Genomic DNA, 26,431 nt, shown 5'->3' on the forward strand with positions numbered 1-26,431 from the left:
TGAATTTGTATAATTTTTTTAACAAATCAAAATTCAAATTATACAAATCATCGCAAATTATACAATCATTCACCAAATTGTTTGTTTTATTTACAAGGTGAGTAAAGTAACAATTTATTCAATTATTTTATTAAACAGTTTATTCAATTAGTTGTTGCAAAAGAGCAATATCACTTGAACTGCTACTTGAACTTGAGTCTGCCATTATTTTTCACTCGAAATTAATTTTATTTTAAACAAAGAAAATACTTTTGCAATTAATAAATCTTAGTTATCCCCCGAAAACTATAGATCGGATATTGTTGTTACTAAAGATAACCAACGTTACTGACAGATAGAACTTATTATTGGGACGCATATACTGTCATATTCATACGAACTGTTATCTCTGGTAAGCTATCCTCCCTCTCGTCGATAGATAGCTTTGAAGGATAGGATTGCCTATCGTCGACAAGTTTATTGGGTCAGTAAAATGAATGATAGATAGATATTTCTGTCTCTAGTAGGACATAACCAGAGATAGACTGAATATTGGGTTCGGCCGTTAGACGATGTAATTTTCACGATACTTGTCGATATGTTCACCGATTACTTACAGATTTAAGATCCGAATTACGTAATTGTTTTTTTTTTTTTTTTTTTTGATGCGGAATAGTTGTTATTTGGTCCCGTAAAAAATCAATTCAGTTCGACCGAGTAGTTTTCATGTTATGAGCATTTTTTGCCGGTGAGGCATAGTGTACGGCTATTTTAGGGGAACCTACTGCCTGGCGCGAACCTGGGGAGGCCTATGTTCAGCAGTGGGCTACCATAGGCTGAACTGAGAACTGACTGATTATAATCTACCTGATCTAATCTAGAAATAAGTCCTACTATAGTTTACAAAACAACCTATTACAGACACAAAAAAAAAGTAAAATATAAAATTAAATAATAAAATCGGCAACAACGATTTCGTTTTGAAGGCGGTATTTTAAACTTTTATTTTAATCTAACTAATAGTATTAAATAATCTTATACGATTAAACGTTCAATTCTTGTATATATAGAATCTGAATCTCGAATAGGAGATGTAGGGGATATCGGGGAAGATAAATAAATCTAGCTAGGATTCATTTTTATAAAATGTCGTTTTATCCCTGTTTTTAGGCAATGGAAAAATAGCTACAATATCGTTAGAATACGAAGGTGAATTTCGCAAATGTCAATAAAGTTGTAATAGCTCAGATGGGAAATTGGCCGGTCGCGATCGACCCAAAAGACCAAGGTTCAAAACCTCATGTTTCCAGATTAATTATTATTTATCCTTTTTTCTCTAATTGCACTCGTTATTTTTTATTTAAATAGTCAGTTCTTATTTTTTATTATCATATCGGTAAAATCGAAAAATCTTATTCATATTTTATCATTATTATTTTTTAATTCTTTTCGTTTATTTTTTTTTATATTTTTTATAACTGTCGGTAAAAAAAATATTATTCATATTTCATAAATATGTAATTCGTATTTATATTTGATTTCCAAATAATTGTGTTTGCTCGCAAACGAAAAAAAAAACGACTTCAATTACATGGACGAGTAATACAACGTAGATCGATGAAAAAATAGTCAAGTAACTACGCGTTATCAAAGATTACTCAAAAAGTAGTTATCAGATCTCAATAAAATTTATATGTGACCACATGACAAACATCAGCTTTCGATTAAATTAAAAATGATTAAAATCGGTACACCCAGTAAAAAGTTATTGCGGATTTTCAAGAAGTTCCCTCAATTTCTCTGGGACCCCATCACCAGATCCTGGTTTCCTTATCATTGCACTAAACTAGGGATATCTTCTTTCCAACAAAAAAAGAATTATCAAAATCGGTACACCTAGTAAAAAGTTATTGCGGATTTTCAAGAGATTCCCTCGATTTCTCTGGGATCCCATCATCAGATCCTGGTTTCCTTATCATGGTACTAAATTTGGGACATCTCCTTTCCAACAAAAAAAGAATTATCAAAATCGGTACATCCAGTAGAAAGTTATGCGATATAATACAACGTAGGTCGACGAAAAAAGCGTCAAGTAAAAACGCATTATTAGATAGTACCTGGGTGACCGAGCCTAGCTCGGTATTTTTAGTAAATCGTGTTTTTTGGAATTCATATTTAAATTCGAATTACATATTTATAAAATATGAATAATATTTTTTTAAAATAACGAGTGCAATTAAAAAAAAGGAAAAAAATAATTGATCAGAGACATTGGGATTTGAACCATGATCTCCTCGGTTGATCCCGACCGGCCGATTTCCCACCGAGCTATTACAACTTTAATGACAAGTGCGAAATTTACCTTCGTATTCTAACGATATTGTAGCTATTTTTTCACTCCCTAAAAACAGGGATAAAACGTCATTTTCTAAAAATGAATCCTAGTTAGATGGATTTATCTCCCCCGAAACCTCCTATATACTAAATTTTATGGAAATCGTTGGAGCCGTTTCCGAGATTCAGATTATATATATATATACAAGAATTGCTCGTTTAATAGTATAAGATAACTCGAAAAGTAGTTGTTAGATCTCAAATAAATTTAAATGGGACCAATTGGCACACACCACCTTTCGATTAAAACAAAATTTGTCGAAATCGGTCTACCCGGTCAAAAGTTCTGATGTAACATACATCATAAAAAAAAGAAATACAGTCGAATTGAGAACCTCCTCCTTTTTTGGAAGTCGGTTAAAAACACGATTTACTAAAAAATACCGAGCTAAGCTCGGTCACCCAGGTAGTAATCTGATATATAAAATTCTCGTGTCGCGGTGTTTGTAGTTAAACTCCTCCGAAACGGCTGGACCGATTCTCATGAAATTTTATGTGCATATCGGGTAGGTCTGAAAATCGAACAACATCTATTTTTCATACCTCTAAATTTTAAGGGTAGTCCACCCCAATTTTTTTTTTAATTTTTAGATAAATTATTTTTTCTTTATTTTATTATGATTTGGCGTTGAAAAATACATACAACCCTAAATTTTCACCCTTCTACCACCAACCCCTATTTTTAAATAGCGTTTAGCTGCAAGACAATGTTTGCCGAGTCTATCTTTACTGCACTAAATCCATACATCTGAACACATCTAAACTATTTATTTCCACAAAAATTATTAAAAAAAATTACGTTTCAACCTGTAGCATCACACTGTTGGCCTCTTTCTGCATGTAGGAGAGGATCAGAGCTTAATCCACCACGCTGCTCAACTGCGTATTAGCGGATACACAGTGGGGAGACACAAAAGGGCAGACATTCAAACCGACAAGAAATACAAGTATTAATTGTTTAGTTTAAGGGAAACCACCGGTGTGTAGGCTCCGGCACGGTACACGAACCACTAAATCAGAAAAGACCTGACCTTATTGCTCAGGCAGTCGTTGAAGTCCTTCTTCATGACGGACACGGAGACCCTGTCCTGGGGCCTCTTGGGACCGCTGACTGACGTCACAACTGTCGACAGATCTAACTCCACCACCTGGAATGGTTAATATATCATATTTTTACAATTTTTTACGACATGAGAAAAAAAAAAGAAAATATATAATACTTATTAATCTTATACATAATTCTCGTGTCACAATGTTAGTTACAATACTGCTACGAAACGGCCGGACCGATTTTTACAAAATTTTGTGTGCATATCATATTATCTACCCGTGATCTGAGAATCAGTCAACATCTACTTTTCATACCCCTAAGTTATAGGGGGGTTAATAACATATATGGCAAAAAAACGTTTGCGTGGTCGAGTTTTAATTATATTTATTGAATTAAATATCGGGTCGAAATTTAATTATTTCATCATTTCAGCCTTTTGCAGTCCACTGCTGGACAAAGGCCTCCACAAGTTCGCGCCAAAAATGGCATGAGTTTAATTATTTAGAAGCAGAATATTTTATACATGACATAGGTTCCCAACAATTTTCATCTGTCATGATGTGATGACATCTGAATTCCTCTTGCAGTAGTCTCTCTTACGTGCAGTTTCCAAATTCAATAAAGAGTGATCTTTATATAAACTGTGGTAGGAGACGGGAGTAAATATCATTATCAAAGTCTAGAGCAACCCGACTGGGGAAGTACCTCAACCTTACAGAAGATCACAGCTAAATAATACTGTTTTCAAGAAGTGCTGCGTTACTGGGTGAGTAAGAGCTCCTGGGGGGAGGGGGAATTGGGGATAGGGTAGGCAATGCTTCTGGTGTTGCAGAAATCTTTAAGCTACGGTAATCGCTTACAAACAGGTAAGCTGTATTCGATACCCGCTCATAGCAAACCATTTATATTAGCCATATGAGATGTTTGTAGTTGTCTGCGCGTATTTGCTTGTGTATTGCGTGCTTCCGTACCCCCGAGACAGGAATTATAGTGGGGAGGGGGTGTTTAGTGTGTGGCGTTTAAATATTTATATATAGAGTCGAAAACTTAAAACGTATATCAATATAAAATCATACCTTTGAAAACACGGGATCTTGGGAGGGGTCGCTGTAGTTCCTGAACTGTTTGGTCGCTTTCAGATACTCCTCGATGACTTTTATCTTCTCCGCCGAGCGATCTGTAATATTATATTTAAAATAGTCACAGCCCTACTAACAATTCTGGTCCTTTGCCCAAAGATTGTCGAAAAGAAATCGCTGCTTAAGCGATAAGGTCGCCTGTAGCAACTGATGCAACTTTATTATATTATTATAACTTTACAGTTTAAAATAAAGTTTTAACTAATTTATTTTATTATAATTCATCATCATCATTACAGCTTGTACAGTCCAATGCTGGACATAGGCCTCCACAAGTTTACGCCAAAAATAACGTGAACTCATGTGTTTTGCCCATAGTCACCACGCTGGGCAGGCAGGTTGGTGACCGCAGGGCTGGCTTTGTCGCACCGAAGACGCTGCTGCCCGTCTTCGGCCTGTGTATTTCAAAGCCAGCAGTTGGATGGTTATCCCGTCTTCGGTCGGCTTTTTAAGTTTCAAGGTGGTAGTGGAACTGTGTTATCCGTTAGTCACCTCTTACGACACCCACGGGAAGAGAGGGGGTGGCTATATTCTTTAGTACCGTAGCCACACAGTACTGTCATTATAATTAATCATCGTTAAAAGTAAAGTTACCACCGATTCGGAATGTAGATTCCGCAGAGAAGAATCGGCAAGAAACTCAGCAGTTACTCTTTTGAAGAAAAAATACTGTGTTTTAGTACACAATTAGTAATATCTTGCATGAAATACAGCGTCACTAAGTCCACACATCTTTATCAACTATGTAATCCTGCACCGAATTTTAGAAAAATTTTAGTTTGTAACTTTAAATTTATTTTCATGCAATTGCCTCTGCACTCTTGCGAATTGAAATGTTAAAAAAAAACAACAGTGTTTTCGGTCCAAGCAGTCAAAAATTCTGAGATAACATACATAAAAAAATATTCGTATTGAGATCTTTCCTATTTTTTTGAAGTCGATTAAAAAGTAAATTATTTCACCTTCACTAACAATCTACCAATAAACCAACAACATGAGATCACTTTAAACTAAAAGTACAAAAACCAACAATGTGCAGTCTCTCTAATACTATAAATACAAAAACCAACAATGTGCGGTCTCTCTAATACTATAAATACAAAAACCAACAATATGCGGTGTCTCTCATAATATTAGTACAAAAACCAACAATGTGCGGTCTCTTTAATAATATAAGTACAAAAACCAACAATGTGCGGTCACTTTAATACTATAAGTACAAAAACCAACAATGTGCAGTCTCTCTAATACTATAAGTACAAAAACCAACAATGTGCAGTCTCTCTAATACTATAAGTACAAAAACCAACAATGTGCAGTCTCTCTAATACTATAAGTACAAAAACCAACAATGTGCGGTCACTTTAATACTATAAGTACAAAAACCAACAATGTGCAGTCTCTCTAATACTATAAGTACAAAAACCAACAATGTGCAGTCTCTCTAATACTATAAGTACAAAAACCAACAATGTGCGGTGTCTCTAATACTATAAGTACAAAAACCAACAATGTGTAGTCTCTCTAATACTATAAGTACAAAAACCAACAATGTTCAGTCTCTCTAATACTATAAGTACAAAAACCAACAATGTGCGGTGTCTCTAATACTATAAGTACAAAAACCAACAATGTGCGGTGTCTCTAATACTATAAGTACAAAAACCAACAATGTGTAGTCTCTCTAATACTAGAAGTACAAAAACCAACAATGTGCAGTCTCTCTAATACCTAAAATCTAGTAGCGTTTTAGTGTATTTTTCTTCAAAAAAGTGAACTAATTCAAAATTAAGTGGTTTAACCATTACAAAATTAATAGATTGTATATTATTACAGCTCATCGTTTTAAGTTGGGACATGTTCCATCAAAGAGTTTTGGATTCCTTATGAAAAAAATTATGAGAAGATTTATATCACCTGTTGATGGAATGTGTCAAATTGCAGACTCAAAGACAAGTATTGTTCAGGGCTTTAAAACTTTGTTCGTTCGATGTTGGGATGGTGCAAAGTATTCTATAGAAGCCCTTATCAAAATCTGCTAGAATGATTTTTGATTAGTTTAAATTATCCCTTGTTTATTTATGTAACTAGATTTTAGTAATTGACGTATTTTTTTTTAACTTTTTTTTGCGTGTTGCGATTGTTTTGTAAAAGGTACAATGGGACCGGCGTGTCCATGTAGGAAAAAAGTTTCTAAATATCAATAAAAGAATTTAAAAAAAAAATACGTAGCTTGTTATTTCCTACAACGTGATATCAGTCTAAGACTAACATTCCACAGAAACACTACAACATGCTACAAATCAAACGCAACCCCCAGACAAGCAATATCATCATCAATCATTACAACCTATACAGTCCACTGCTGGACATAGGCCTCCACGAGTTTACGCCAAAAATAACGTGAACTCATGTGTTTTGCCCATAGTCACCACGCTGGGCAAGCGGGTTGGTGACCGCAGTACAAGACAGCAACAAATAAGCAACAAATAGACAAGCAATAAATAAGCAATAATGAAGCATAGACGTACTAATTAAGTTATTGAGAACACGGAGATTAAAAAATATAATTATTTATTGAAACAAAGACTACAGCTATTATTTATAGTAATTATAAATGTATAGTCAGCTTAACGTTGCCTTGGTAGTGGGAGTGCTGACAAAGGATATTTGGCAGGGAGCATCGACCTTAACTTACTCGTCTGCCGGAGGTACTGGAGCGAGCGGCCGTCGACGGGGAAGTGCGCGACGGTGGCGCCGAACTCGGGGCACATGTTGGCGACGGTGGCGCGGTCGGCGATACTCAGCGCCGCGACGCCCGGCCCGAAGAACTCCACGAACTGGCCCACCACGCCCAGCGAGCGCAGGTGCTGGGCCACACTCGCACTTGTAACGGTCATTACTGGGCCGAAGGAACTGGCCCACCACGCCCAGCGAGCGCAGGTGCTGGGCCACACTCGCACTTGTAACGGTCATTACTGGGCCGAAGGAACTGGCCCACCACGCCCAGCGAGCGCAGGTGCTGGGCCACACTCGCACTTGTAACTGTCATTACTGGGCCGGAGTGCAGCTGGAGCGGCCCGACTGGGGAAGCACCTCGACCTCACAGAAGGTCACGGTGTTGTGTTCCTGTGGTGGGTGAGGTGGCCAGAGCTGCTGGGGGGATCGTGGATATGGTCGGCAATACGCTTGGGATGCTTCTGATGTTGCAGGCGTCTATAGGCTACGGTAATCGCTTACCATCAGATGGGCCGTACTCTTGTTTGCCGACCTATAAGAAAAACACTAAAAATAATAAGCCCTTGTTACCTTAGTAATGGTCAACACTAAGTCCGTTGAGGTGACGAGCGGGTCCAATTCTCCCACCAGTTTGTAGCCCACCACCTTCGGTAGCAACATGCTGATGGCTTGACCCAGCATTACCGCCTCTGCTTCTATACCTGTCAAATAAACATTTTTATCATAAGCGGTCAATCATTAATTCCGCGATTTTTTTTTACCAACTTTTTGACCCCATCGGTGACCCCACTTGATATGTGGCGAGGCTTTAGACTATCCGCCCCCCCATACCCAAAATTTATGTGTAATTTTTTTATGTGCCGTATATATAAATTTTCAGAATTCATTGTTAAGCAATATTGTAAAAACAACTCAGATCTCATCATACTGACATTTAATGATTTTTTTCGGATCAACTACAGTGAATTATTTAAAGTTGTAAACATAAAAATGCAAAAATTTTAAACATTATATAATATTTGTACTAGCTTTAGTTCCGAAATTAAGATTATTATTGGTATCATTATTATTACTGATATACTTACCCCCCACACCCCATCCGACAACTCCGAGACCGTTGATCATTGTGGTATGGCTGTCCGTCCCCACCACCGAGTCTGGATGCAAGAGCTCACCGGTGAACACCACGCGGGCTAGGTACTCCAAATTCACCTGAAAATATTATATATCATTTTATACTTTATTGTACACAACAAATATATTATTAAAAAAGTGTGTGTCAGCTCCGACGCACAACTGGAGTTTACTCCTTCAGATCGACTCTCTAAATAGGCACAAAAAAGGCTTACTAGTCTAAGAAACAGATTAATACCATATCAAATGGTAAATTAACTAATCAAATAACGCCATCTAACGGAACGTTATTAAAAAACGTCGTTACGCCATCAATCAGAATCTTATTAGGTTCCGATAGATGGCGTTCCGAGAAACGTAACGAGGTAATTCGTTCAGTAGATTGTACACAAAAATAATTATGTTTGCTCACGAAAGCAAAAAAAAAGAACGATTTCAATTACATCGACAAGTAATACGACGTAAGTAGACGAAAAATTAGTAATGTAAATACGCGTTATCAAAGATTACTCATCATTATTACAGCCTATACAGTCCACTGCTAGACATAGGCCTCCACAAGTTTACGCCAAAAATAACGTGAACTCATGTGTTTTACCAATAGTCACCACGCTGGGCAGGCGGGTCGGTGACCGCCCCAGGCCTTTGGAGCCCAGGCCCCAGACTTAGGTTTGGGACCTGGGCTCCAAGGGGAGGAGTTTCTGGACTTCTACTGGGCGCGTCCCCCGGGTGGCGGATAGGGGAGTGCCGCCTGCGGTTTCACGACTGCGGGCGGTAGGGGTCTTCGGATCCCCGCGGACCAAAACCAGACGATGCGCTCCGGGTCCCGCTCTGGTCTAGTACTGGGGTGGTCCTGCGAGCGCGGGTGTGTTGGCGCGGAGGCGCGGCGGTGTGTGTGGCGCTGAGACGGCGCGGTGACGTGGGGGTCGGTCTTTCCTTCCCCCACGCGGAGGACGGGGTGGGCGGGTTCGCTCGCCCGCCCTAAGGCGTGCGAGGGCGCTTTCTCGCGCCGAGGCTGCGGTCGGCTGGAGGGCCTTGACTGCGGCCACCCTGGCCTTTGTCGGCTTCGTCGGGCTGACATTGTCCGCCCCGGGCTAGGTGCCTGGCGAGCCGAAACGCCGGGCTAGGCCTGGGGCGCCGGGGCGGCGCGGGATTGTAGCACCCACAGGCGCAATGCGGGCGGGGGGTGTCCCCCTGCCCGCGGGGGGGGGCACGCGGGCGATGGGTCGGGGGATTCGTCGTCCAACTTGCACGGTCCCCCCAAGGAGGGGAGGGTGCGCTTCGTGTTCGAGTGCGCCCTCCGAGGTGCTCTGCACCGCGGTGGGCCCGAAAGGGCAAGCGCCGGCGGGGTTGCGAAAGAGCTAACAGCGTCCTTGTGACCCCGCCACATTGGCGTACGGCAGAACACACGTGGCGGTTTTTATTCAGTAAGAGTCTGAATCCCCTCCGAGCCCCCCCTACCGGAGGGTGTCCATGATGGATTTTCCCCACGTTAAAAAAAAAAAAAAAAAAAAAAGAAAAGGGTCGGTGACCGCAGGGCTGGCTTTGTCGCACCGAAGACGTTGCTGCCCGTCCTCGGCCTGTGTATTTCAAAGCCAGCAGTTGGATGGTTATCCCGCCACCGGTCGGCTTTTTAAGTTCCAAAGTGGTAGCGGAACTGTGTTAACCCTTAGTCGCCTCTTACGACACCCACGGGAAGAGAGGGGGTGGCTGTATTCTTTAGTCCCGTAGCCACACAGTACACACACATAAAGATTACCCAAAAAGTTGTAATCAGATCTCGATGACTTTAAATGAGACTACAGGACAAGCAGGAGCTTTCGATCAAAACAAGATCATCAAAATTGGTATATCCGGTGAAAAGTTATACGGTATAATACAACGTAGGTCGACGAAAAAATAGTCAAGTATATACGCACTATTAGATATAACTCGTAAAGTACTTGTCAGATCTCAAGTAAATTTAAATGTGACCACATGACACGCACCAACTTTCGATTAGAAAAATATCACCGAAATCGTTCCACCCAATCAAAAAAGTACGTATGTTTCGCTACCTTGTTTTTTTTTTCCTTTTAGTTTTTAGTCAATGTAATATTTTGACCTTATGGCGAAATAAATATTTTCAATTCATTTCATTTCAATTACAAGAACAGAACATTTGCACTCACCTGGTGAACAATTCCAGACCCAGGAGGAACTATCAGCATATTGTTGAACGCTTGAGCACCCCACTGGGAAATTAATTAAATATATTATTTCAAGAACTGCTCTTAATACATAATATATATATTTTAGATATAACTATGTAGATAAACTAATAGACGTTAGACGTTTAACTGAGGTAGGGCACAGCAGGAATTTCCTGCTCAAAATATGGAGCAGCCCGACTGGGGTAGTACCTCGACCTTACAGAAGACCACAGCTAAATAATACTGTTTTCAAGCAGTATTGTGTTCCTGTTGGTGAGTAAGGTAACCAGAGCTCCTGGGGGGATTGGGGATTAGGTCGGCAACGCGCTTGCGATGCTTCTGGTGTTGCAGACGTCTATAAGCTACGGTAACCGCTTACCATTAGGTAAGCCGTACGCTTGTTTGCCGAACTAGTGATATAATAATTGTGTTTGCTCGCAAACGAAAAAAAAAACCGACTTCAATTACATCGACGAGTAGTACAACGTAGATCGACGAAAAAATAGTCAAGTAACTGCGCGTTATCAAAGATTACTCAAAAAGTAGTTATCAGATCTCAATAAAATTTATATGTGACCACATGACAAACATCAGCTTTCGATTAAATTAAAAATTATTAAAATCGGTACACCCAGTAAAAAGTTATTGCGGATTTTCAAGAAGTTCCCTCGATTTCTCTGGGATCCCATCATCAGATCCTAGTTTCCTTATCATGGTACTAAATTAGGGATATCCCCTTTCCAACAAAAAAAGAATTATCAAAATCGGTACACCCAGTAAAAAGTTATTGCAGATTTTCAAGAATTTCCATCAATTTCTCCGGGATCCCATGATCAGATCCTGGTTTCCTTATCATGGTACGAAAACCAAATTAGGGATATCCCCTTTCCAACAAAAAAAGAATTATCAAAATCGGTACATCCAGTAGAAAGTTATGTGGTATAATACAACGTAGGTCGACGAAAAAAGCGTCAAGTAAAAACGCATTATTAGATATAACTCGAAAAGTAGTTGTTAGATCTCAAATAAATTTAAATGGGACCAATTGGCACACACCACCTTTCGATTAAAAGAAAATTTGTCGAAATCGCTCCACTCAGTCAAAAGTTCTGATGTAACATACATAAAAAAAAAATACAGTCGAATTGAGAACCTCCTCCTTTTTGGAAGTCGGTTAAAAAAAAAGACGTTATTCTGTCTTGTAAACTGCAGAAAAAAATTTTTTTTTTTTTTGATATTGTACAATTTTTGCCTGATTCCCTTAATTTTTCCATCTCATAATAACATTCTACTAAGTATGACAAAACTTATAAAAGAACTAGCAGGGCCCGCGAATTTATCCGCGTCGTGGCATTTAACAAAAATAAATTTCTAAAATAAAAGTAGCCAAGTCACTCCTTACTATATCAGTTATCCGCCAGTGAAAGTCCCGTCGAAATCGGTCCAGCCGTTTCAGAGATTAGCCGGAACAAACAGACAGACAAAAATTGTAAAAAATATTATTATTATATAATGTACCGTGTATACATCCATGTGCATTCAGTAAAAAGCGGTTGTTTTAATATTACAAACAGACACTCCAATTTTATTTATTTGTATAGATAATTGTATTGGTCCAGCTGTTCTCGAGTTCTGCGTTTATCGACACATTCAGCGATTAATTGCACGCCCCCAAGAAGGCTGTAATATAACTCTCGCGAATAAGGCGTAATTAATGCATCTTATAAATTGTCAAAAAATACAAATACATTTGTAACAATCACCTTAAGAAACTGAAACCTCTCCTTGTTCCTTGTAAACTCCAGCTCCTGGTTCTTAGCGAGGGCATCAGATCTGAAAACGAAGGTCATACATATACTCGTATACTTATAATCAATCAACAGCTCCAATTTTATTCATTAAAGATATTTTAGATTGCTAATAGCCGGGTCGGGATGCTAGTTACTAATATGTTAACGGAAGCTGGTTGTGTTGTTTGCAGACAAACGCAATTATGTGAAATTAATTTTAGTGTGTACTATCGCATTGGGAAATGAAATTTAATAGACATAATCAAAATCGGTACACCCAGTAAAAAGTTAAGAGGTAACATACAAAAAAAATCATAATCATCATTTCAGCCTATCGCAGTCCACTGCTGGACATAGACCTCCACAAGTTCGCGCCAAAAATGGCGTGAACTCATGTGTGTTGCCCATAGTCACCACACTGGGTAGACGGGTTGGTGACCGCAGTACTGGCTTTGTCGCACCGAAGACGCTGCTGCCCATCTTCGGCCTGTGTTTTTTTTGAAGCCAGCAGTTGGATGGTTATCCCGCCATCAGTCGGCTTTTTAAGTTCCAAGGTTGTAGTGAAACTGTGTTATCCCTTAGTCGTCTCTTACGACACCCACGGGAAGAGAGGGGGTGGTTATATTCTTCATTGCCGTAACCACACAGCAAAAACACACAAAAAAATAACTTCCTCTATTTTTTTAAGTCGGTTATAGATATGGTATCATCATCAGAATATTTTTGTGCACATTTCAAATTGAACTCACGATCGAGCAAAGTCGACTTGCACAGAATGATCGATGACCAAGTCAGCTGGACAGATTGGGTTGATCTTGTCCGGATTACCACCCAAATCCTTGACAGCATCACGCATAGCAGCGAAATCTACTACCGCTGGAACACCTGTGAGATCCTGGAAAAGATGTTTTTAACTTAGATCGATCAGCCTATAACATACTGCTGGGCATAGGCCTCTTTCTTCATGTAGGAGGATTATAGCTTAATCGACCACGCTTTTCCACAACTGATTGGCCGATATGTTTCCTACTATGAGTAACGATCGCTATCAGGTATTTATGATAGCAACCGGGAAAAACATCTTAAAGTGCTCTCCGAGGTACAGTGGCGAGATCCACAAAGACAGACATCTAAACAAGAAATAAATATACTGTTTTCTAATGTTTACGCGAATTTTACTCATTTAATGAAACAACTTTTTTCGGATTTTATCGCGGTTTATTATTATCTTTTGATTCCCGACGTTTCGGATACTTTACAGCAACCATGGTCACGGGGGAACGATCGATCAAAACTCGCGTTAAAGAACATATAGCTGACTTAAAACATCGTCGCTATACTAAGTCCGCAATCTGTGAACACAGTCTAGACACAGCTAGCCATTATATTAGATTCGATAAACCACAGATCCTCGCAAAAGAACACCGATTCCAACCAAGGATGATCCGTGAGGCTATTGAAATTAAAAAACATCCAAATTTCAATAGAGAAGATGGCTGGCAATTACCACCTGCTTGGGACCCCATTATTAATATAATTAAATCAAAAACCAAGCATAATTCACCACAGATTAAAGACTCAATTAGCACATTCTGCGTAGATAGGACTATATAAGATATTGATGTATGTCGGGTAGTTTCGAATAACTTTGTAACGTTGGGACGTCTGACACCTCAGTCCCCCCGTGACCATGGTTGCTGTAAAGTATCCGAAACGTCGGGAATCAAAAGATAATAATAAACCGCGATAAAATCCGAAAAAAGTTGTTTCATTAAAAGAAATAAATATTTGTAAAAATACAAACATCCATCCCGAGCACCGCAGTGCCCACACTATTAAACCAGAGTTTATCACATTTTGCTAGCATCCAATTTTTATCACATTTTGCTAGCATCTTTAATTTGGTTCCACTTGGTGTGTGTGTGTGGGTCTTCCTGACAAGCCCGAGGGTCTGTCCGGGTACGAGCCTCGAGATTACCCTCTTTAGCCAGGCTTTCTTCATCGGGGCTTCGCCTCCGGGGTCGTAGTCGAGTAAACTCCGAAACTACTGAACCACTTTTTATCACATTTTGTTAGCATCTGTAATTTGGTCCAACTTGGGAGATAGGGTAGTTTTTATCTCAATTGGACCCGGTAGGTAGCGCTGCTATCGGTATGTAAGCAATCAAATTTGGTAGCTGTTTTCCAGACAGGACAAAGTCTGCCGGGTCCACTACTTTTATTTTAATTTTCTTATTATTAATAGTTTAAAATAACAATTTTAACATATAAATTGAAAACTAAAAAGCTTAAATAACACGCTACCACATTTTGAGTGATTCAGACTGTAATGTCCCACTACCCGGCATAGTTATTTTTTCTCCATATAGGAAAGGTTCGTGAAGCTCTGACATGCAATATCGAGTTATCCCTAATGAGTATTTTTGAGTATTTTTACGATTACATACCTAGATCAAGTTCCTATTTTACTACTTGTCGACGTGAATTAAAAACAGTTTTTTTTTTAAAGTAACACCTCTTTACGCACGCTCGACTTGGGGAGTAAGCTGGTGAATGCGTGACGAGAGCGTTACGAAAAGTGTGATCGGGCGAGGCGAACGCAGCAAGAGAGAGAGGTTTGAGCACACATTTTCTTTCTCCCTTCCTCTCATAGCCAGTTACGTTTCATATATCTAAGACACAGTGCAGGCCTATTGCTAAAGAAGTTTAACTTCAGTCGTGTGGTCTAACGCACACTCGTTTTTTTTCTATTGATAACAAACCCGACTATTTTTTTTATTAATTTTGTTAGATTTTTACCTGTAGTATAACTCTAGCCGGTTTGAACGCTATCTCGACGCCGTTCTCAGAGTTCTGGTTCGTTTCCCAGTCGAGGACATTTTGGACATCTTTCTCGAGTACTTGGAAGTTGTCGCAGTTGCGTATGCACGACTCGACCAGGACACGAATGCTGTACGGGAGACGAACTGGAAGAAATGGGATGAAATTTAGAATTAAATCTGTCAAAATACATTTTTTTAGATGACACACACACACACACGACCGTCTGTCCCTAAATTAAGCAACTTACTGCTTGTTATAGGTAACAAGTGACTCATCATCATCGCATCATCACATCAGCCTTTCGCAGTCCACTACTGGACATAGGCCTCCACAATTCGAGCCAAAAATGGCGTGAACTCACGTGTGTTGCCCATAGTCACCACACTGGGCAGGCGGGTTGGTGACCGCAGGGCTGACTTTCTCACACCGAAGATGCTGCTGCCCGTCTTCGGCCTGTGTATTTCAACAGGTGGCTTTGCTTCTGGTTCTTCGGGGCGTTATCTCGGATAACACCGATGAAGACATACTTAAGGCCCTGAAGAACCAGAACCGACATCTCTTCGACGGCCTCGACCAGAAGACCTGCAGGGTGAAAGTCCGGTATCGCCGTAAGGCGAGGAACCCGCACACGGCTCATGTGGTGTTGGAGACATCGCCACCCCTCTGGACACGGATCACAAGCGCGGGGTACGTACATATTGACCTCCAGAGGGTAAAGGCCGAGGACCAGTCCCCGCTGGTCCAGTGTTCGCGGTGCCTCGCTTACGGCCATAGCCGGAAATTTTGTATAGAATCGGCAGACGCGTGTAGCCGCTGTGGCGGCCCGCATCTCAAGGCACAATGCACGGACTTCGCGGCAAATTCCGCCTTCTTGCAGGAATTGTCGGAGGGCGAAGCTCGACGAGGTTGGGCACAATGCCTTTAGCGATTCCTGCCCAGTTAGAAGGAGGTGGGATGAGCTGGCGAGATCGTCCGTTGTGTATTGCTAAGGGCGTGCTGGCCGACGCAGTGGCGCTACCAAAAGAAGTCTCCACATCCCTGGCACAGAGTGCGCGAGACAGTCTGCAGGGACTCTGTATCTGGAAGAAACTTGATAGCTTGTTGCAGAACAAAGTTCCTGTAGAACAAGAGGGATATAACGCGCGTCCTCCGAATAATGTGCAAGGAATTATGAAAGGATGTATGGGAAGGACTCTGGCAGAGGAGAACGAAAGGCTCTTGTCGCATTAAAATAGTAGAAATTATAAATGTCTCGGACTAAAATGGCGAGCAAATATGCTACAATTATATAGTAGTATATAAGGTAATAAGTATAGGTAAATAAGTACATAGAATAAGAGCTTGTTAGATAATTGTAAATATTTTAAGTTGTAAAACACTAAAATTAAGTATCTAGAATTAAGAAAATTGTAGTAGATAAGTATTTAAAATAAGAACAAAACTAATGTATAAGAAATGTTTTACACGGCGATAGTATATATCGACGGGAAATGTGAAAATAAAATTACTCCAATACTCCAAGTATTCAAATAAGAAAATTGTAAACAGAAATAAGCCAGCAAAAAGTTGTTTCTTTCACCCTGTGTTTAATAGATATAGTAATAAAGATAGAGTAGCATTAGGTAAATTAGTAAGGGAACTCACCCTGATCGGCGAAAGATGATGAATGTCAGAAGAAAATAGTATGAAGAATGAAAGTACGAGAGGCATGATTGATAGAACTGGTATGAAAGAGAACATTGTAGACACAGGCTCCGACCACAATATCGGGGGTTTAGAGAAAAAAAAAAAAAAAAAGGTGGCTTTGAACAGCTGACATCAAGCAATTTTTTTTGACAAATATAGGGTTACTACAAACTGCGGCAACGGGCTAGTCAATTTAAAATACATCTACTGACATCTATCGATGGAATGTGTAAGCCGTTTGAGCTGCTTTTTTTTTTTAAAGATAGCAAACAATCATTTCAGTCAGCCTGGTGAGCGCTTACTGTAGTCTAAGACCGCCTACAACATTACTTGAGAACAGACTAAGCTTATCAGCGACCTTCTCTAAGCTTTGTACGTTTTTTTTTTTTTTTTTTCATTATTTTCTGTTGAATATGGCAATGTTTATTACATTTAGCTAAGGTTGGCTATACTAAGTTTTTATGTTTTATGGGTTGGTAAAACTATATACGTTACTTTTAATTTAAGAATCACGTCAGTATTCTAAACATACAGGCTTTGTAACTTTGTATTTACTAAAGATTTTGATTTATACATTACTTTTATTTAAAATTCACGTCATTAAACGGTTTTATTTAGCTCACCCCGTTTGTTTTATTTTTTATTCTTGGGTCAAATTTAGTAATTCAAATTTCACCCTCTTCCTGTCAACCGATTAATCTGAAATTTTGTATACACTTTGGATTTTGGTGACAATACAATTATGTTTATTCATTATCATTATAAATTCAAGATGGCCGCCGCTACAAAATGGCGGATAATTTATGTTTTATTAATCCCATCAATATGGGTATCAAATGAAAGGGCTCAACAAGCAGAATACAATATACTATAAAAAATTGAAATCCAAGATGGCAGCCGCTACAAAATGATGGATAACGTAGGTTTTATCAATCCCATCAATATGGGTATCAAATGAAAGGGCTCAACAAGCAGAATACAATATACTATAAAAAATTGAAATACAAGATGGCGGCCGCTACAAAATGGCAGATAACGTAGGTTTTATCGATCCCATCAATACGGGTATCAAATGAAAGTGCTCAACCAGTATAATCAATGTACTATATAAAATTAAAATCCAAGATGGTGGCCTCTACAAAATGGCGGATAACTTAGGTTTTATCAATCCCATCAACATGGGTATCAAATGAAAGGTCTCAACAAGTACCAAATGTCTGATAACAATTTTTTATCAATCCCACCAATATGGGTATCAAATAAAAGGGCTTGACAAGAAGAATACAGTGCACTATACAACCTCAATATTTAAGATGGGCCTTGCAATAATGAAGCACTAAATGAATTAAACAGAATGCGAAATAAAAACTAAAAACTAGAAAATAAAAATAGGTAAAAAAACTTTTTAAGTTAAACGGTTTTATGTTAAACATACATTGCAATGTTTAAGATAAATGTACTAAAAACCAAAAAATAATAAAATAGATACAGTCGTGGGAATTATAAACATATGCATAGACTAGACTAAAATAAAACCGTGGGGCACGTCAATTGTCTACAAATTATCGACTTAATGTGCGATAGAAGAATCGTTTAATTCGTCGTTAAAATAGGCAGTTGGCCCGCAGACGGTGAGGAAATTACTTACTATTTTCTTGCTCATGGAAATTCCAATAGTTATACACTTCATGTAAATAAAAGAGATGTTTCAACTAGTTTATCGTTGGACATTCACACTGCTGGCTGGCGAGGAATCGTTTCACTGCTCGTAGTTTGTCTTTAATCGACAAAACATATGATAAAAGTACTACTCGCTCACCACTATGAAACCCTAAAACTCGCTTATAATCGAGCTTGCTAGCTTGTTTCCACATTCTAGCCCTACTTATCACACGTCCATCGTTGTCGGTTGAACAACTGCCTAATTATAGTGTAACATTACAAAACAAACATTTTAATCAACGATTGTAGACAATTGACGTGCCCCACGGTTTTATTTTAGTCTAGTCTATGCATATGTTTATAATTCCCACGACTGTATCTATTTTATTATTTTTTGGTTTTTAGTACATTTATCTTAAACATTGCAATGTATGTTTAACATAAAACCGTTTAACTTAAAAAGTTTTTTTACCTATTTTTTTCCTTATAATATTTAGGCATAAATATATCGACACCAACAATTTATAGTACGCCAACATGAATGTTGGTTTTTTTAATGCCAACTTGATAAAATGTGCTTTTATATGTAATAAAAAAATTATGAAAATGCAATGAACAAATTAACTATTAAAGATACAAAATTCCAAATAAGTATCTTAATTAATATAAAAGGTATCACGTTTTTTCCTTTTATAAGCCTCTATTGTAAAGTTCACTTTTATGAGTTAGCTTAGTTTATATTGCTGGTTTCGATATGCACATTCACACAAAGCGTAAAAGCACGCTAACTCACCATATTTATCGCCGAGTTGCGCAAGATCATAGTATTTGTAGCTCTTCCCGTTCACCTCCAACGTCTTCAGCAGGCTGTTGAACGGGTTGTTCGATGCTGAAACAATTAAACACAACTAGCAGAGGATCTTATCCTGTCAGAAGAAAAGTTTCTTATCTATGTATCTTATTTAACGATTCAGCCTGTGATATCCCACAACTGGGCATAGGTCTCTTTCTCCATGTAGGAGAAGGATTGGAGCTCAATCTACCATGCTGCTCCAATGCGAGTTGGTGGATATTTTCCCTTCTATGAGTAACGATCGCTATCAGGTATTTATGATAACGACCAGCCCTGACAACGTGCTCTCCGAGACACGGTGGGGTGACACACAATGACAGACATCGAAACCGGAAGGAAATATTTGTATAATTACAAATATCCATCCCGAGCGGGGAATCGAACCCGTAAACCGTCGGTTTTAGGCACTCACACCACTACAACAGAATGGTTGTATCTTATTTATTTATTCCAGTTGTGTATTTAACTGAACATTTGTTACCTACTATAAGGCTATGTGTATAAAACACACACTTTTTTATTTGCAATAAAAAATTACTCCTTGTAAATAAATAAAAAATGTGTGTGAAAAACTTCAATGAATATCTTAGAAGTTGTTTTTTTTATGCAACTAGGACAGCAAACAAGCATACGGCTCATCCGATGGTAAGCGATTACCATCTTTACAAAAAATCTTGAATACAATAAAGAACACTAGTCATTTTTAAGTAAAACTTCTTTACACGCGCTTGATTTGGGGAGTAAGCTGGTGCGTGACGAGTGCGTTACGAAAAGTGTGATCGGGCGAGGCGAACGGAAGTTGAGATAGAGATATAAATTAAATGGAGCTAAAGAAATTTTACTTCAGTCGTGTGGTCTAAAGCACACTCGTTTTTTTTTCTATTCTATTCTAAAACTATAAAAACTCAATAATAATAATTCCTTTGCATTCTGTTAAGATTATTGTTGGTAATTGAGAACGCAACTGTTATTATTTTTTTGTGTATTATGCTGGCAACATTTTTTTTTTCTCTTCCCTTTTACTTACTTCCTATTGTACCGATAAGTTGCTCAATAAAACACGCCGACAATTTTTCTGTATTCTAAACAGTTTTTTTTTTTTTTTTTATGCCACTAGGTCGGCAAACAAGCGTACGGTTCACCTGATGGTAAGCGATTACCGTAGCTTATAGACGCCTGTAACACCAGAAGCATCGCAAGCGCGTTGCCGACCCAATCCCTAATCCCCCAGGAGCTCTGGTCACCTTACTCACCAACAGGAACACAATACTGTTCGAAAACAGTATTATTTTGCTGTGATCTTCTGTAAGGTCGAGGTACTACCCCAGTCGGGCTGCTCCATATTTTGAGCAGGAAATTTCTGCTGTGCCCTACCTCAGTTTTCATTTTAAATCCACTAAATTATCAACAATTACACATATGTGTTTGATAAAGCATTCATTTCTTTCATTTTACTAATGTAATAATATAATAATGTAATAAGAGTAATGTAATAAGAGTTAATACTCTTGAACAGTTATTCATTTATATTCAAGGCGTGAACTACTGCAGACTTTATAGCGTCTTTTATGCTTGACGGACGTAAATCATTAAGCAAAATTCTATTAATCTAATAGATTTCACTTTCTAATAGATTCAATCTATTTTCAATAGATTTCAGCACGTCGACCATATTATTAAAATACGTTGTTTCGATAAAGTATTTTAATGTGATTTTAACGTTTTTTTTCGTATACAATGTGAAAATTATATATCAAAACTAGCTGACTCCGCAAACGTTGTTTTGCCATATATGTCATGAACCCCCCTTAATTCCCTCCCTTATAAGCTTCAGCCTGTAATATCCCACTACTGGGCGTAGGCCTCTTTCCCCATGTAGGAGAAGGATCAGAGCCTAAATAACTACGCCAATGCGGGTTGGCGGATATGTTCCCTACTATGAGTAACGATCGCTATCAGTACAGTCATGTACACACATGATAACAACCGGCACCGACGGCTTAACGTGCTCTCCGAGGCTCGGTGGTGAGACCAACAAGGACTGCAAAAACACCCAGACTACGGCAAACATCTGTATGGCTAATACAAATGTTTGTCATGTACGGGATCGAACCCGCAACCGTCAGCGCGACAGGTGCAACCCATGGCTGTGACCGTTGCGCCAACGCGGCGACCCCTTATAACCCTTATAACTTAGGGGTATAAAAAATAGATGTTAGCCGATTCTCAGATCTACCCGATATACACAAACAATTTTCATAAAAATCGGTCGCCCGTTTCGGAGTATTGTAACTAAAATTGTGACACGAGAATTTTATATATAAGATTTTAATACCACCATGGTGGCAAACACGCGAATTTTCCGCCTGCTGGTAAGCGGTTACCGTGGTCTATGGACGCTTGCATCCCCAGGACACTACACTGTTGTCACGGACCACATCCCCGGTCTCTGGTCACATTACTCACAGGAACATAACACTACTTCAAAATCTAATATATAAAATTCTCGTGTCGCGGTGTTTGTAGTTAAACTCCTCCTAAATGGCTTGACCGATTCTCATGAAATTTTGTGTGCATATTGAGTAGGTCTGAGAATGGAACAACATCTACACAGTTCATCAAAAAAATCGACCCACCCACTTTTTGTTTAATATTTATCGATTGTTTCACAGATAAGCTGTTTCACACGTTTGTTTTTTATTTTGAGGGTCGGTTACGATGTTTGGCATCTTATTTGTCGTAAATCTTATTGAACTTGAAGGTACTTAACCATTTCTTATACAGAAACACTGTTGAGTACTGATTTGATGGTTTTACATCGTAACAAATTCGAATCGTTCTTTGAGTCCGGAAGAGCCCTTTGTAGGGATTACTTGTTAATAACGTTAAGTTTATTTACTGTGGCTGTATTTTGATTCATTTTGACTAAAAATAATGAACACTACAGAAGCTGAGGCGGCCCAAGTTGTGGCTTTGCTGCAACAAGGCATAAGTCAACGTATCGTGGCCAGGAGGTTAAATCTGAGCCGTTCTGCAGTTCGGCGAGTTTACCAAAGGTTTCTGGAGACTGGGCAGTATCGAAGAAGGTCTGGATCTGGAAGACATAGAGTGACAACTCAAAGAGATGACCGCTTTATAGTGTTATCAGCTCTACGGAATCGACACCTATTTGGTGTTGATCTCCAGCGACGCTTACGCGAAGATCGGGGGGTGGCTATAAGTGACAGTACTGTAAGAAGGAGACTTCGTGAGCAGAATTTAAGACCACATAAGCCAGCAACAGGACCACAATTGACCACAGCTCATCGACAAGCCAGACTTCAATTCGCACGTAATCATATCAACTGGACCATAGGCCAATGGGAGTCAGTTCTTTTTAGTGATGAGAGTCGAATGACTTTACACGGTTCTGATGGACGCCGTAATGTCATGCGACGGCCAGGTGAACGTTATACCCAGTGTTGCATAAGGGAAACTGTCAGTTATGGTGGGGGCTCTGTAATGTTTTGGGGTGGAATATCTTTGACTGGACGGACGGAGCTGGTTTTCATACGAAGAGGTGCTTTAACTGCTGCACGCTATATCACAGAGATCTTAGAAGACCATGTGATGCCTTATGCCGGCTATATTGGAGAAAACTTTGAATTAATGCATGATAATGCACGACCACACGTAGCGCGCATCACCACCGATTACCTTCAAGAGGTTGGCATTCGGGTAATGTCCTGGCCAGCAAGAAGCCCCGATCTCAATCCTATAGAGCATATGTGGGACACCCTAAAACAAAAGGTTAGAGCCCGTAATCCAGTCCCTACAACATTAGGAGACCTGGAAACCGCCATTAGGGAAGAATGGAACCGAATCCCTCAAGAGACCATTAAAATCTTGATAAGGTCATTAAAACGGCGGATGCAGGCCGTCATTCGAGCAAGAGGAGGGAATACGCAGTATTAAATTGCAACAATTGTATGCATACCATTTAAGACTAAAAAACTAGAGCGTATTAAAAATTAATCAAAAAATCGTGTAAAATTAAAGATTCTGATTTTTAAATCAAAATCTTAAAAAAAAAAACATTTTGATGTTTTAATTGTGATTAAATTGTTGTAAATAAACAAGTTCAATAAAACATTATTCAGTACTAAAAAGTTTTGTTGTGATTTGTTTAAAAAAAACGTGATTATCGGTAAAAACGCAGGTGGGCCGATTTTTTTGATGACCAGTTTATTTTTCATCCCCCTAAATGTTAAGGGTAGTCCACCCAAATTTTTTTTTTTTCATTTTTAGAAAAATTATTTATTTTTTGTTTTATTATGATTTGGCGTTGCAAAATATATACAACCCTAAATTTTCACTCTTCTCTAAATTTAGTAACAATATATTATAATTATTTTTTTTTATTAGATTCACAAATTGAATGATACAATATAAGAAAGTTATGTGTGTAACAATTTGAAAGGTTACAATGTTCATTCTTATTACAGTGAACACAACATATCTTACATATTATAGCTTGGGAAAGCCATCAGTGGACCATCCATGTCCAGCAGAGGACTGCGATAGGCTGAAGTGATAATATTATCATATCATAATTGTGTTTGCTCGCAAATGAAAAAAAAAACGACTTCAATTGTATCGACAAGTAATACAACGTAAGTAGACGAAAAAATAGTCGAGTAAATACGCGTTATCAAAGATTACTCAAAAAGTAGTCGTCAGATCTCGATCAAATTTAAATGGGACTACTACTTATGACTACTTTTTGAGTTATCATTAACAATTCATATTTATCCGCCAGACCGCATTAGAGCAGCGTGGTGGATTAAGCTCTGATCCTTCTCCTACATGGGGAAAGTGGTCTAAGCCCAGCAGTGGGATATTACAGGCTGAAGTTTAGCATAGCGAAAATGGAAGTTGTTTTTATTTTTGTTTGCAAACAAATTACAATTATTTGAACAGCATTTTGCATGTTGCGACATTTGCTGAGTTGTTCCATGTATCTTAATGATCTCAAATTTATTATTGACTAGCTGACCCGGCAAACGTTGTCTTGCCGCTAAACGCTATTAAGAAATAGGGGTTGGTGGTAGAAGGGTGAAAATTTAGGGTTGTATGTATTTTTTAATGTTGTATCATAAAAAAATAGAAATTAAAAATTTTGTCTAAAAAATAAAAAAAAATTTAGGGGTGGACTACCCCTAACATTGAGGGGGATGAAAAATAGATGTTGGCCGATTCTCATAGATACCGGATAAGCACAAAAAATTTCATCAAAATCGGTCAAGCCGTTTCGGAGGAGTATGGCAACGAAAACTGTGACACGAGAATTTTATATATTAGAAGATAGTGGATCCACATAATGATTGCAAAGAGAGCCAACATTCGGAATCAATAACGAAAGCATTCAAGTGCTCCAAACATAAGATAAAATTGTTCACAGATACAATAAAATCACATAAATGACTTAACGTGTCTTTAAGTCCGAATATATGACTGAATATATATTAATATGTACGATTTTATTTTTGTGTTACCCATACATTAGGAATTCAAAACATTTTTGAATATCATATCAAAAACTGACCGCTCCAGCGGGGATCGAACCTGCGTCTCCGACTGACCGTGTCGGTGCTCTTGCCAATTAAGCTATGGAATGATGGTTGATTTTTGATATGATATTAAAAAATGTTTTGTAATAACGATGATGATGATTTTTTTTATGTTCAAATATGTTTAACACATAATTGTGTTATTTGGATAATCAAAGTAATACTTGTGTTTATATGTAAAAAAAATCTGACTGACATTGCTAGATACTTTTTTTTTAAATTTAAATTAAACCCACATTCATGACGGAAATGTAACAAACAATCATGAATCAGAAAGCAGGATACTAAAGTTTAACACTATATCTTTTTAAAAGATTAATTATGTAGTTACTTTTGGTAAAAGAATGTTAGGGATGAATGTCGAAGGACTAAGAGTGATCGGCAGGCCAAAAAAGAGGACATGACAAAGAGCTGAAGTGATGAATAGAGAGGAATGGAAGAGGAAAAAAACATGTGCCGACACTACATAAGTGGAATAGGGGCAGGAAGATGATGTGTAGTTACTTTGAATTCTTCAACACACGTACTACTGTAATTAATTATTTAAAGAATGTTACTTTTTTAATAAAATGGCGATCTAGAAGTGCTTTTGGTGTGTACTTAAATACATTTTTGATTTGTTTAGAACAATTTCAACAAATTTGTTTCATCAATAGAAGGCTTAGAACCTTCTAAGTTCAAGTCTGAATGCCTACTCATACGTTTTTTGTTTTAAAAACTAATAATAGGTATTTTACACCTTTATTTTATAGTATTAAAATCCCCATAAATTTCTCGCCGAGATTGTACATATTACCGTATTAAATATTATTACTGTTGCTTATAGTTACAATAATTCAACTTGTGAATCCATGAACTATTCTGTTTGTCGGAAGGTTACCGTAATTTGTATAATATTACAATTGAATAGAATTATAACTGTAACAATAAAATATAATCAAATTTTAAAGAATTTGTTTCTCATATATATGTAAGCTTTACTCCAAAAAAAGTGCCTATAACATATAAAAACTTTTTACATCTTTATAACCTTCAAATTTCATTACCTTCCTAAATCATAACCAAACGAAGGCATAAGATCAAAGGTTAAATAAACATAAAATTAACTTTTTCTACACATACATAGCAATCATATCCATTTATAACACGAAAATATACGAATTTAAGACTTGTAAATAATATTTTATACTTAGATTAGAGTCATTTGAAAGTTCTTATCAGATATGGGTAAACTTTCTAATTTTCTTGATATGAATATTTAAAAAAAAAAAATACACACCTGCCATGGTATCCAATCCAGGCTAAAAGTCACGTAGGAACTAGTGATTGGACTAAGAGGAATTTATCGTAAATCTTTTTAATACATCAAAACTATAGTAG

At 38.1% G+C, this 26,431-nt stretch overlaps 1 protein-coding gene across 1 annotated transcript in view; it reads right to left on the reverse strand.

Annotated features, from left to right (window-relative positions):
• The window catches only part of LOC123666132 (cytoplasmic aconitate hydratase-like), a 59,682-nt gene extending 33,251 nt beyond the window's left edge, over nt 1–26,431 (reverse strand). The window contains exons 1-11 of the mRNA XM_045600339.1: nt 26,331–26,431; nt 19,383–19,478; nt 15,218–15,384; nt 13,168–13,313; nt 12,392–12,461; nt 10,608–10,670; nt 8,388–8,514; nt 7,873–8,003; nt 7,262–7,433; nt 4,501–4,601; nt 3,405–3,521 (exon numbers count right to left, since the gene is read on the reverse strand). Of these exons, the coding sequence (XP_045456295.1) occupies nt 3,405–3,521; nt 4,501–4,601; nt 7,262–7,433; nt 7,873–8,003; nt 8,388–8,514; nt 10,608–10,670; nt 12,392–12,461; nt 13,168–13,313; nt 15,218–15,384; nt 19,383–19,478; nt 26,331–26,337 (1,197 nt within the window). The 5' untranslated portion in view covers nt 26,338–26,431. The remainder of the gene's footprint in view (nt 1–3,404; nt 3,522–4,500; nt 4,602–7,261; nt 7,434–7,872; nt 8,004–8,387; nt 8,515–10,607; nt 10,671–12,391; nt 12,462–13,167; nt 13,314–15,217; nt 15,385–19,382; nt 19,479–26,330) is intronic.

Source organism: Melitaea cinxia, chromosome 25, assembly GCF_905220565.1.
Source record: "Melitaea cinxia chromosome 25, ilMelCinx1.1, whole genome shotgun sequence".
Lineage (NCBI taxonomy): Eukaryota > Metazoa > Arthropoda > Insecta > Lepidoptera > Nymphalidae > Melitaea > Melitaea cinxia.